The 12,134-nt window shown below is 47.9% G+C and overlaps 3 protein-coding genes and 2 long non-coding RNA genes across 11 annotated transcripts in view; 2 read left to right on the top strand and 3 right to left on the bottom strand.

Moving 5' to 3' along the window:
• LOC115561310 (alpha-2-macroglobulin-like protein 1) overlaps positions 1-1,269 on the top strand; it is a 37,611-nt gene extending 36,342 nt beyond the window's left edge. Inside the window, exons 34-36 of one of the 3 annotated variants that reach the window (XR_003979894.1) lie at positions 51-156; positions 252-293; positions 502-549. Coding sequence is in view for 2 of the 3 variants with exons in the window: in XM_030381268.1 (XP_030237128.1) it covers positions 51-156; positions 252-293; positions 502-581 (228 nt within the window). In the remaining variant the exon portion in view is untranslated. Of the gene's footprint in view, positions 1-50; positions 157-251; positions 294-501 lie in introns of all 3 variants that reach the window. The other 2 variants (XM_030381268.1, XM_030381269.1) reach the window with 2 other exon arrangements.
• LOC115561321 (uncharacterized) lies at positions 962-4,544 on the bottom strand. Its single transcript, XR_003979901.1, has 2 exons — positions 4,510-4,544; positions 962-1,921 (listed from the first exon to the last, which is right to left on the bottom strand). It is a non-coding gene; the product is annotated as an uncharacterized LOC115561321 (long non-coding RNA).
• LOC115561317 (chromodomain-helicase-DNA-binding protein 9) lies at positions 4,044-5,849 on the top strand. 3 transcript variants are annotated; one of them, XR_003979895.1, is made up of 3 exons: positions 4,044-4,332; positions 4,466-4,932; positions 5,116-5,849. XR_003979895.1 is itself a non-coding variant. In XM_030381281.1 (3 exons), the coding sequence occupies exons 1-3, from the start codon at positions 4,206-4,208 to the stop codon at positions 5,472-5,474; spliced, it is 594 nt and encodes a 197-aa protein (XP_030237141.1). In that variant the 5' UTR covers positions 4,044-4,205; the 3' UTR covers positions 5,475-5,849. The 3 variants fall into 3 exon arrangements, 2 of the variants coding, with proteins under 2 accessions (XP_030237141.1, XP_030237140.1); XM_030381281.1 differs by having other exon boundaries at positions 4,825-4,932; XM_030381280.1 differs by having other exon boundaries at positions 4,822-4,932.
• A 78-nt stretch (positions 5,850-5,927) lies between these two features.
• On the bottom strand, positions 5,928-8,136 carry LOC115561569 (uncharacterized). Its single transcript, XM_030381715.1, has 4 exons — positions 7,974-8,136; positions 7,831-7,895; positions 7,445-7,776; positions 5,928-7,166 (listed from the first exon to the last, which is right to left on the bottom strand). Exons 1-4 carry the CDS (start codon positions 8,134-8,136, stop codon positions 6,656-6,658), a joined length of 1,071 nt encoding a protein of 356 aa, XP_030237575.1. The 3' UTR covers positions 5,928-6,655.
• A 348-nt stretch (positions 8,137-8,484) lies between these two features.
• LOC115561320 (uncharacterized) lies at positions 8,485-10,534 on the bottom strand. Of its 3 annotated transcripts, none has more exons than XR_003979900.1 (4): positions 9,907-10,534; positions 9,316-9,715; positions 8,849-9,149; positions 8,485-8,750 (listed from the first exon to the last, which is right to left on the bottom strand). It is a non-coding gene; the product is annotated as an uncharacterized LOC115561320 (long non-coding RNA). The 3 variants fall into 3 exon arrangements; XR_003979899.1 differs by having other exon boundaries at positions 8,849-9,464; positions 9,574-9,715; XR_003979898.1 differs by having other exon boundaries at positions 8,849-9,715.
• Positions 10,535-12,134: the final 1,600 nt, after the last annotated feature.

Here is a 12,134-nt window from a genome sequence, read left to right as displayed (position 1 = left end):
CTTGTGTTTACATTCCTGTGCTCCTCCCCTCACTGTTCTTCTGTGTGCAGCTGAAGAAGGAGGTGTTGAGGAGCTACAGCGTGACCCTAGAGGAGGAGGAGGCCGTCAGGAACCTGAGGCCGGCCGTGGTGAAGGTGTACGACTACTACCAGACAAGTAGGACCCCCCCGCAGGCCCACTTCTTAGGACTCGTGTGAGGAGGAGTTAGGAGGAGTGCTCTTCATTTGATTGTCCTTTGTGTTGTTTCCAAGGTGACGAGGCAGTGGCAGACTACTCCTCCCCTTGTGCGGAGCGTAAGTACACCCAGTTTAACCACGCCCAGCTGAAGCTTGCCAAGGTCCCTGCCTAATGTGGACCTCACATTCCAGCTTGCTGTTTTGTTATTTATTAAAGTGTAGATCCTGCTGTGCCTCATTTTGGTTTTTAAGCAAAAACTAAAAACCAAAAATACTTTAATTACAACTTGAGAATTGCAAATAATAACCTTCTTTAATCTTGTAGGTGATGATGTGAATGATCTACTATTGGAACGATCGGAGCCACCAACAAGAAGCACATCAATCAAATTAAAGCCGGACTAATGGTTGTGCTACATTGTTAATTGTAGCCAGTGAATTCTTTGAATGACATGAGATTTAATTCCAACATATACACTTTAAAAAAGAGGAAATTGACTAAATGACATGCATTCAAGAAAGCCAATGTTTATTCAATTACAATTCTGTCTTTTAATCGATAAAGATAATCCATCGTTTCCATTGGCGTGACAGTGAGCTATGAAACAAGGTACCGTAAACACAATAATGGTCTAACAGTCGACTGGGATTAAATGGATCCGAACGACGGAAACAAACCAATATTACAAAACAGCTTAGGTAGAAGCTGTTCAGCCTGTGCAGCCTTTGTCTGCACAGGCTGGGTGATTACAGGTGAATTGTGATTGTGATTTCATGTAGTGTGCCTTGTTCTACATTTTATTCTCTTTCTAACATATTATATTAATTCATCACTACCATAGTTTAAATTTCGCCACAATAATATCTTTAAATGACAAAATACAAATATCTGTTTCCCTCGTACAACACTGTTTGATTTTCAATGGAACCCATCTTTTTTAGAAAGTTTGGATCCATTTTGGTTTATATAAAATGTGTTTGTGTGTCCTCTGTTGGCTCCCTTTTTAAATACAAACAAACAAGTAGAACATGTAGAAATTAATTATCCAACCCTTACATACTAAACCTCTTAATAAAATACATGTGAAATGTAGTTTTTCATAACTTTCTAATTACACGAGCGTAACTGACCTGTCAATCATAACAGAGAAACACCAACAACATTTGAGCCTTGATGACCAATTAATGAAACAAAAGTGAAAGTACCACTTGAGCCAGACACTGAAGAAGGGAAGAAATGGATCAATGTATGTATCGGACTGTTAATCCATATATAATAAAAAGGTTGTAAGGTGGCACCCATTGTTTTAGAAAGAGGAGCTTCAAATATAGTCTGGCAGCACCAGCTCTAGGTCGAGGCCCAGGTCCGGTTTCAGGTCAAGCTCAAGGTCCAGGTCTAGACCCAGGTTCAGGTCCAGTGCCTTCCGGCGCTGACTCTTGGCGTAGGCGGAGTGAAGAGGAGAGTGAGACGGTGTGGCTGGGGTGGGGGCAGAGAGTGAGACGGAGTGGGCGTTTGGAGTGAGGAGAGGGGGGTCCACTATGAGCCAGAGTTCCATGAAGAAGGCAGCGGGCGGCCCTGTGGGTCCAGGGCTATGTAGGGGACATCAGTTCAGGAACTGGGTGTAGCCCTCCGCCCCGGTGACGATCACGTCCATCCAGATGCGCATAGCCTCGGGCGAGGGGGCCACCATGTAGTAGAGGTGGTCGTGGGTCTTCACGCAGAAGGTGAGGGAGGGGTTGGGGCTCTGGAAACACATGGTTATCCTCATGAGGCCACACACAAACACGGGGAATACTAAGACACATTAAACCTCCATTAGTAGCCTACTAGGTAAAGGGGCCTATTCACCAAGAATACTAATACGGTCTCTCGCGCACACCTGACACATCTGGACTGTCTGTGACATTTTTAAGTATTTGATTTTAATGAAAGCCCAGCAGTCGAGAGCTTTTCTCTGCCTGCTCCTTCCATTAAGGAGAAGGACAGCACAGCGACATCAGTTTCTCGTCCGGTCTTTATATCTACCCCCTCCTCCGCAGCAAACAATACGTATTTGGATGAGAGTGCGCAGCGAAGACTGTTGGGAGAGAGAGAGTGCTGTTGAGTAAGGGATCATGTACAGAACGCCGGTCATTACCGGGAAAATAAGCGATCAGCAAAGAAATAGTGCCTCCATCAGTATGGGGGTCCTCGGCCTGGAAAACGTTGAGGACCCCTGGTCTAGAGAGTAGATCTATTCATAGAATCATGTGTGTAGTCTTCAGTGTTGCCTGTCTGTCTGTCTCTCTGTCTGTCTGTCTGTCTGTCTGTCTGTCTGTCTGTCTGTCTGTCTGTCTGTCTGTTTGTGAGTGTGAAGCGTTGGGCAATGTTGCCGTGTCATGTTTTTGCTGGTTTTGTTTGGGTTGGGTGTGTGTGTGTGTCACTGAGCTGAGCCAAATGCCTGGCCAGGGGAGGAGAAACTTTGCTGCGCCGCAAAACCTTTGCTGCGCCGCAAAAGTATTTTGCGGCGCGACAAATGCTGCTCGAGTTGAAATATTTCAGCTTTTCGGCAGCAAACGCGTGATGACAGCCAATCAGCGTTCAACAGCGTTGCCACTGAGTGAAATGCCGTAACAGCCAAACAGTGTTACGTTCACACCAAAAGATGCATTTGCTGCCCGAACGCGTTGACGCCGAAGTTTTGCGGCGCAGCAAATCAATTTTTGCGGCGCGGGAAGTTTCGCGGCACGGCAAGTTTTGCCCGCAGTGCTTCTGAATTCATTCACAACCATGGCCGAAATTACGAGCATTGCATGTCTTTACCTGTTGTGGAAGAGGGAGAGACGTCGGAATGCCCGTCGTTAATGGGTTTATGAGACCATTCGGAGCCTGGAAGGCTGGTGCTGCCTGGCACCCAACTGGGTTTTGTTTGGGGTTGTTATTCTAGCCCTTTAGCATACTCATAGTTTAGTTTAACTGTAAACACAACTACACTACAGAATGCTGATTTGTGGGGGTTTTCGAGTTGCTAAATAAATGTAACGGTAGTGAACTCTAGGTCACTCAAAGGGAGTAACACTGATTGGCTGTTACGGCATGTCACTCAGGCCCCGTCCACACGAAGCCGATTTCATGGCGAAACCGCAATGGTCTTGTACGGTTCGGCCTTCCGTCCACACGAAGCCGGCGAATCCGCTGACCGAAACCGCAAACTTCTGAAACCACCCTCGGAGGTGGTTTCAAATCTATCCGGTTTCGTTTTGGTTTCGTGTGGACGCCTGAAACCGACTGAAACCGCAAACCATGACGTCATCGCCCCACCCCTCGACCTCCTAGCCAATGGCTCTTAAGCCCGCGGAGTCTCAGAAATCACAACAAAAAATATGATGGCGGACTACAAGCTTGTAATCGTTCTGCAGCATATCATGTCCCTTGTTGGGTTGCTAAGCCATTATTTATTGAGAATCTAGTACACCATCATAGAAGAGCTGTTTGTTTGTGTTGTTAGTGGTTCGGGGGGCAGCCTTTATGCGCATGCTCGCCTCTTCTTCTTCTGGATTTGTGTACCAAAAGCAGAGCCCCTTATGGGCCTGGAATGTTTACTACAGCGTTTCTACAGATCTATCCGGTTTCGCTTGGCTTCGTCTTTACGGAGATACTTCGAAACCGGATAGATCGAAACCCTAACGGTTTCGTCCGTTTCGGCTTCGTGTGGACGGGGCCTCAGTGGCAACGCCTCAGTGGCAACGCTGTTGAACGCTGATTGGCTGTCATCACGCGTTTGCTGCCGAAAAACTTGGGCAGCATTTGTCGCGCCGCAAAATACGTGAACGGGCGTGCTGCGCTGCAAATCAAATTTGGCCGCGCCGCAAATCAAATTTTGCTGCCGGTTTTCTCGGCAGCAAGTGCTCCGGCAGCAAACACGCAACGCGTCTCTACATTCACTTTGAATGGGATCGTGCAGCGCGGCAACTTTTTGCATCTTATGGTGTGAACGCAGGGTCGGAGTGACCTAGAGTTCACTACCTGATCCAGATCAAACCGCTAAAATGGAGGAAAAGCTCATCATTTCAGTCTCCGCATTCCCGGAGATCTTCAACACCACCTTGGCCAGTAAGGACCGGACGGTCAAGGCCAAGGCTTGGCTGAAGGTGAGCAAGGAGGTCGGGCTAAATGGTAAGTCTTTTTGAATTTACTTTACTTTAAAAGTTACTTTATTACTGCTATCAATTGAACCAAGCTAGTTAGTGAGCAGTTAGCATTCAACAGTTCAGTTCGAATTACACAGCGTAGGCTTTTTTCTTGTCAGAGGAGGAATGCCGACGATAGTGGATGGTCCTGAGGGACACCTACCTCAGGGAGAGACGCAGACAGGAGGCAGGAGAGAGGAGTGGGACAGCAGCAGGCCCGTTGAAGACGTGGAAGTACTCTGCAGTCCTGTCTTTCCTCGGCCCATTTGTTACTCCGAGGGAGACCAGTAGCAATATGGTGCTGGGGGTCGAGGTAGACGGGATTGCAGAGTACCCAGTCGAGGACCACGGTTCAGAGGCAGCAGCAGGGACAGCGAGTGACCTGGGAGGTTGGTCGATAAGGGAAGACACACACACACGCCCATACACAGCATGATTTGTTCTATAGATTGATAACTACCTCTTGTCACCTCAGAAGATCCCTGTACAAGCTGTGAGGAGCCGGAAGCTGCTGCTGCCTCTGAACCCATTCCACCACCACCACCACCACCAACTGCTGCGGTCACCACTCCTCCTATTGCCCCAGGTATGTCATTTAACATGAGAGAAATTACATTTATTTTATGCTACACTTCGTTTATGTGGTCATGAGGGTCCCTATGCGTGAATGGTATGTTATGAGTATGACAGTTAAGTACTCATAGCCTTTCATGTTGAATGTATTTTTGTCTGTTATCTGACCCAAAAATTTTGTTTCCATTTGAAACAGTGAGGAGGACACAGAAAAGAGGGAGAGTGGGGGGGGAGGGAGAGGGAGGGACAGATAGAGAAGTGCCTCCTGGAGGTGTTCAGGAGGCCGCCTCCACCTGCTCCAGCGCCTCCGCCTCCTCCTCCTCCTCCTCCTCCTCCTCCTCCTCCTCCTCCTCCTCCTCCTCCTCCTCCTCCAGCGCCTCTCTCTCCGAGGACAAACATTTTTTTAAAGGGATAATTCCTTCCCTGCAACGATTGTCACCCCATGCAAAAGAACACATACAATTTCAAATTTATAAATTATTGCATGACGCTAACAATTTATATAATCCAGGAGTGCTCAATTTGGACTCTCAATTTGAACCATTCGCTGAATAGGTTCACTGGGGTGACAATCGTTGCAGGGAATGATCCATGCCCATTTTTTTTTGTTTACACTCACGCACACACACACACACGCCCCAATAAAGGATTATTTTTATTCAAAAGATGGCTTCAGATTCTTTATTGAATGGCCATTTAAGTTGCTTGAGGGAAATGTTGCAAATTATTTTGTGCCACAGATTTTAGGGTCTAAGCAACTTTGCTTAAGGTATTGTTGTCAGGTATGTTGTGCCCTACTCGTTGAAGAGCACAACCAAGAACGGGAGGTCCCCACAGCGACAGTTAAATGTACGTTACATTTATTTAGTAACCAAAAAAACAAATCAGTATTCTGTAGTGTTGTGTGGTGTTTACAAACTAAACTATGAGTATGCAAACAAAGGCTAAAGGGCTAGAATAACAACCCCAAACAAAACCCAGTTGGGTGCCAGGCAGCAACAGCCTTCCAGGTGGGAGAGCGAGAGCGCCATGTTGGATTCCCCCCATCTTCTGCTTCTTCGGCTTCCTGCAGGTGAGTTCAATCCCTCAATGAGGTGGCCAGCCAATCAGCTTCCCTGGAAGAAGAACAGAGGCCAGCAGAAGGGAAGCAAGACGGCTCAGGACTGTCACAGTTACCTGATTACAAAATATAAACTATTATTATTAACAAACTTAGTTAATAATGGCATATTACTGTTGTATGTTAAGGAGACATTCTTCATTAAGTCAGAAGATCACTGTAAATATAGTAATTTCAGGAAGTTTGCTCAATAGTAATGTGTGGGTGGCTCTTAAAAGAGCCGTTTTGGGTGTGCTGGTGCGCTACACGTTGTCTTGCCATGGGACGGTTCCCTCAGCAGAGAAGTAGGACTTGAAGGCCTCCCGAATCCTGATGGCTTCCCTCGCTGAGTTGTTGGCAGCAACTCTTCGTAGACCTGGCAGCGGGTCCACCTCACCAACTGGGATGTTCCCCCTCATTGCACTTGGGGGGGTGGTCCTCCGCATGAAGTTGTGGAGAACACAGGTAGCCTTCACACACTTCTCCGCAACTTCAATGTTGACCTCGAAGGCACGCCTGTAGACCCTCCACTGGGAAAAAAGGATCCCAAAGGCATTCTCCACAACCATCCGAGCTCGGGACAGACGGTAATTGAAAACCCGGCGCTCTCTTGCCAGGTTGCGACCAGGAAATGGCCTCATTCACTGGGAATGGCCTCATCAGCCACAAAGACATGCGGCTGTGGTCCTCGGTGGTCAGCTCCTGGTAGTGGCAGGTCGGCAGGCAGTTGGAGGATGCCAGACTGAAGAGCTGCACCAAAAGCAGAGTTGGCCAGAATCCCACCATCGCTGGTTCTTCCGTAGCCCCCGACATCAATCACCCGGAAACAATATTCCGCGTCTACAACCGCCAAGAGAACAAGAGAGAAAGTTCCCTTGTAGTTGTAGAACTGGGATCCTAAGTGAGCAGGGGCTTTGATGACCACATTCTTCCCATCCAATGCTACACAGCAAAGAGGAAAATTCCACCGCTCCTCAAACCTCCCTGCAATGGACCTCCACTCATCTGTGCTGGGCACAGCCATGAACTCCTCCACCAGAGAGTCCCAGATTGCAGTGGCAACATTAGGGACAATGCTGGAGACAGTGGTGATCCCAACACGGAAACTATTTGCGATGGTCCTGTAGGAGTCCCCAGTGGCTAGGTATCTGCAGAATAAAAAAGTGTTGTAGTGAAGATAGTACAGGTATCATACATTTACAATATTTTTTCCCCATTTATTTATAATAAAAAAAACATTTACAAAGGCAGGAGTCATATTTGATCAACATAATGGATCTATTTATTGTATTTGACTACATACTATACTATTGTCGGCAGAGGATAATAATAATGGTGGTGTCTACCATGGAAACGCCTGCTGGGTGAACCTGAAGTAAAATGTTTATGTTTCGATTTTTGACACACAAATTATGAAACCACTCACCGGAGACGGATGGACAGGCGCTCCGAAGCTGAGATGGAGCGCCTGTAGTTGGTGTCCAACCGAGAGATCCTAGAACCGATCCTAGCTAGCAGGTCATCAAACTGGGCCGGAGTCAACCTCAAATAGCGTTGGAGGCGGTCGTCATCCAGACGGAGCTCCTGCAGAAGACGGTGAAATTCACCGAGCTCTGTACGGCTCCGAATGGTCTCATGAACGGGGTGTTTGGTGTCGAGGCAACGTAATGCCGACCCGAGGTCCTGGATAGCTCGCTCCGTCCGGCCGTTAGTCTGTGGGTGGTAGCCGGAGGAGAGGCTGGCCGACGCCCCTAGCGCCTGTCAAAACGCCTTCCAAACTCGTGAGGAGAACTGCGGTCCCAGGTCCGACACAATGTCCTGGGGGATACCGTGGAGCCGGAACACCTGCAGGACCAGCAGGTTCGCCGTCTCCAGAGCTGAGGGGAGTTTTGAAAGCGGAACAAAGTGCACAGCCTTGGAAAAACTATCGACAATAGTCAGTACGACCGTATTACCGTCTGAGGGCGGGGGACCAGTCAAGAAGTCCACTGCTATGCGCGACCACGGCCGGTGAGGAACAGGTAGAGGGCGCAGGAGACCAGCCGGAGCACGGTGTGACGATTTGCCGCGGGCACAGATGGAACAGGCAGCCACGAAACCCTTGGTTTCTTCAGCCATGGAGGACCACCAAAACCACTGTCGGAGGAGAGAGAGACAGCGGAGAAACCCTGGATGGCAGACAACTCTGGACTCGTGCCCCCATTGGAGAATGGCTGTGCGGGCCGCCGGGAGAATAAACATCCGACACAGAGGGCAACCCTGCAACAGTGCTCATTTGCATTCAAGTAACAAAATTAAACTGATATAAACAAAATAAATAAGTCTTCTGTAAAGATGAGAACACAACTAACAACAACTTTGGCAAATTAACAATTTTTGTACATAAAAATTATCATGTTTGCCCTCTCAGGAAGGATGCAAGATCTTTCGGGACTTAGGGTGTCTCCAGCAGTGGAGAACACCCTTTCAGAAGGGGTGGATGACACTTGGTCACAGAGATACTTTTCAGCAAGAGCTGACAACACTGGCAATATGTCACTCTTCTTCCACTACCAGAGACTGGCACTGTCTTTGGTTGGAATGGGAGGAAGGCTTCTATAAAGCTGGATTTCTTGATCCACTCTCTGGGCTGTGGAGACAGGGGGCAGCTGCTGTGTGGAAAGCAGCTTGCCGTCCTCTTCTTCTAAAAGTTCCTCTAGAGCTGTCATCTTCTTCTGCTTTACAGGCGGCGTCTGAAATTATGACATAACAAGGTTTAGTTTGAAACAAAGTAGTGTGATAAGCCCTGCCATCTTTCATCATTCATCACAATTAGCTACATTAAACTTACGTAGTCCTCCTCTTCTTCTTCTTCATTCTCTTCTTCTGCCTGCCCCTGTGTCTCTCTCGGCTCTGACAGCTTGAGAAGAAATGTAAAGTAAGAACCACAGAGCAAGAAGAAAAGGTCTCACAACAGAAATGTGCTAAAGGCATTGTCAAATTCAAATACAGTACCTTCTCCACTGCCTCTGTGTTTGCTGCCACTGCTGATACCCTGACCCTGCCCCAGATGTCATCCATGTCCATTTTTTTGATTTGAATCCGGGATCCAACACAGTGGCTTCCTCCAGGAATGCCTGGATATCACCATCCTTAAGTTGAAAATGGGGGACAAACACCAATTTAGGAGAAAATGTGACTGACAATAAATAACCATTAGTGTATATGATTAATTTTCATATAGTAATTAATCGTGACATATCAGTAACTGTATCTGGTAACGTTTGGAAAGATCATTCCAGAGTCATCTGTCCGCACAGTGTAATGTTTTCGCAGTTTCTGAAGGATGGGCAATATCTGGCCACAGGTTGGAACTTTTTCGCTGGAGACAGCGAGTGTGGATGTGTCCTCATCAGCTGCACAAACTCCTCTGCTTTCCTCAGGTCCTCATTGCCCATTCTGGCAGTCTGCAACACAAACAAAACAAAAGTAACAATATTGCATAACCAACAAACATAACCTTTTTAATGTGGCTTTAGTCAACCAAGTTTTATATAAGTCATTTTAATTTTTTACTCCTTCTCCATGGGCTTTCTAAGCCGTTGGTTTATGGCTGCAGCTTGGATGGCAGGGAACTGTTCACAAAATCTCTCCCTCATCGAATACAGGGAGTTCCATCTAGTCCTCACATCTAAAAGGAGTATGTGCTGGGGCAGCTCTGCAGACACACACACACACACACACACACACACACACACACACACACACACACACACACACACACACACATTAAACAATGTAATATTACCATTACTTTATCATTTTTAAATTGATACTAATCTGTTCATTAATGTTGCAATTTGTAGCTCGTTAGCTTGCTATTAAAGTATTTACACATCTATTACTTACTGAGGAGTTGCTGCTTTTCCTTTGGGACGACTTTAGCCATGTGGGATCTCCTCATCCATACAATCACAGAACGAATCCTTGCTGCCCAGTTGGAAACTGTATTGCTGTTGTACAGCTTCTGAGCTGTGTGTGTGCAAAACATGGAAACCTGATGATGTTTAGCTTTTTAACAGCTACATCCATGTTTGCTGCGTTAGCCACAGTTGCTGCCACCACCTTCTCTTTCACTCCAAACTCCTCCAGGATCCCCTCAATCTCCTCCGCAACAGCTATCCCTGTTTGAGCGTGGAACACTGCTTTGTTTTTAAGGACTTTTTCTTTACTCTGACCTTCCCTGACGTAGTGCAATGTGACGGTGAGGTAGTGGTCTTGACTGAAACTAGTCCAACCATCTGCTGTGATGCCTGCATTTGTGACATCATCACACAAGCTATTTAAGATTTTTGTAATATGGAAGGGGGGAAAATGCCGTGAAAGAATGTACTCACAGTACATTCAGGATTAAGACCGATACATATGTCGGCCTAGGCCTAATCAATTGTGTTTTAATGTCTTTAGCATTCAAATTACTGCAGTCTATTCTTTTCGTAGGCTACTCTGCTGTTGGCCTTGATGGGGAGATTTTTTAACGCTTTTCAACCCCATTTTCCTGCGACATTCCTGCGTCCCCCTCAGTACGGAGCCCATTTCAGCACTGTGTCAGTAGACAGTTACAATCCTACGAACGTCGTCAGTGCAGTGAACGCGCGTTCATGTTAAGAGGAGTTTCGGGAAACGTTCCAAAGAAATTCACGATGGTTCGCAAGATCCATCGTGAGAATCATGGTACAAGCGAAGATCCATCGTTATCGGGAATCGAGGCCCAGAGCATGTCTGACGCGGCAAATCAAATCAACGCCACTGGCATTGGCCACCCCTCCCCACTGATCAAGCCTCGTATACACACGAACACCAGTGGCGTCATGGTGATATGCCCCGGTGCAAATATTTATTTTGGGCCCCTGGACAGAACTTCCGAGCAGAGGGGGGGGGGGGGATATTTACGCCACTGACACACTGTGGTAACCCGGTGCTCGGTTGGGCCAGGTTCCACGGATGAACGACACTATTTGCGTGCGGATACGCCGTTAAAGGCATTTATTGAGTACAACTTAAATACAATGAAGGAGACGCGGTCTCTAGGGCCTCCGTGGGCCTCTAGCCTCTCCCGGACACGAACACTTCCTCCTTGCTCCCGTGCCGTGCTGTGCTGTCCTGGACCTCCTTTTAAGATGGCTCCCCTGCCACCGGCCAGGTGTCCACCAATCACCCTGATTGGGGAGGCGAAAGGAATGCTCTCCGTCGCCGGCTGGTGGGTGGGGGTGGTATATCCCGTCCCTCACGGTCCCTCGGGCCCGTCCAGGCCGAGGTTTACGTGGCGGGATGCCACAACACACACACACACACACACACACACACACACACACACACACACACACACACACACACACACACACACACACACACACACTTGTTTAAGTCTTGCACTGGATGGGGCTCCACCATTATGCGTCTCCTGCGCTCTCTTGTTGACTCACAGTGATTCTGGGATTGCGCTGGCCTCTCACTTGGCTCAGCTCAGAGAATCCAGCGCTCTGGGCTTCTGTTTGTCCCCTTTATCTTCCACATTTGGGTCGGAGTGTGGATTCCAATAAAGGCTTGTTAAACAACACAATTCATTCTCAGACTCAAGAGGGCCCTAGCGCGGCCCAGGGCGTAAGCCGCTCCTTTGAACATCTAAATCCCCACACAGCCTCTGACTTCCTTTTGTTACTCGCTGGTGGTTCTTCCTCCTGTTCCTCACTGGCTCCTCTGCCCACAACCCCAACTGTGCTCTATCCAGAGCACAGGGCTTAACCGTATGCATGTGTGTGTGTTTGTGTGTGCATGCCTGCATGAGTGTGTGTGTGTGTGTGTTTGTGTGCAGGCCTGCATGCGTGCGTGTTTTTTTAATGTGTGTGTGTCTGCATGTTTGTGTGTCTGTGTACCTGCATGCCTGTCAGTGTGTGTGTGTGTGTGTGTGTGCCTTTGTGTGTGTGTGTGTGTGTGTGTGTGTGTGTGTGTGTGTGTGTGTGTGTGTGTGTGTGTGTGTGTGTGTGTGTGTGTGTGTGTGTGTGTGTGTGTGTGTGTGTGTGCCTGCGCATGTGTGTGTTTGTGTGAACATGTGTGTGTGTGCGTGCCTGCATACG

This window comes from Gadus morhua, chromosome 16 (assembly GCF_902167405.1).
Source record: "Gadus morhua chromosome 16, gadMor3.0, whole genome shotgun sequence".
Taxonomy (NCBI): domain Eukaryota; kingdom Metazoa; phylum Chordata; class Actinopteri; order Gadiformes; family Gadidae; genus Gadus; species Gadus morhua.
This window is presented reverse-complemented; position numbering and strand designations above follow the sequence as displayed.

Excerpts from the sequence above, each read along its gene's own strand:
- LOC115561317 (XM_030381280.1), top strand. The coding sequence starts at position 4,206 with ATGGAGGAAAAGCTCATCATTTCAGTCTCCGCATTCCCGGAGATCTTC. Across the intron at positions 4,333-4,821 it reads CAAGGAGGTCGGGCTAAATG|AAGATCCCTGTACAAGCTGT; the intron begins GTAAGTCTTTTT and ends TTGTCACCTCAG. Across the intron at positions 4,933-5,115 it reads CACTCCTCCTATTGCCCCAG|TGAGGAGGACACAGAAAAGA; the intron begins GTATGTCATTTA and ends CATTTGAAACAG.
- LOC115561569 (XM_030381715.1), bottom strand. The coding sequence starts at position 8,136 with ATGGCTGAAGAAACCAAGGGTTTCGTGGCTGCCTGTTCCATCTGTGCC. Across the intron at positions 7,777-7,830 it reads ACGGTATCCCCCAGGACATT|GCGCTAGGGGCGTCGGCCAG; the intron begins GTGTCGGACCTG and ends GCGTTTTGACAG. Across the intron at positions 7,167-7,444 it reads CGCCTGTCCATCCGTCTCCG|ATACCTAGCCACTGGGGACT; the intron begins GTGAGTGGTTTC and ends TTTATTCTGCAG.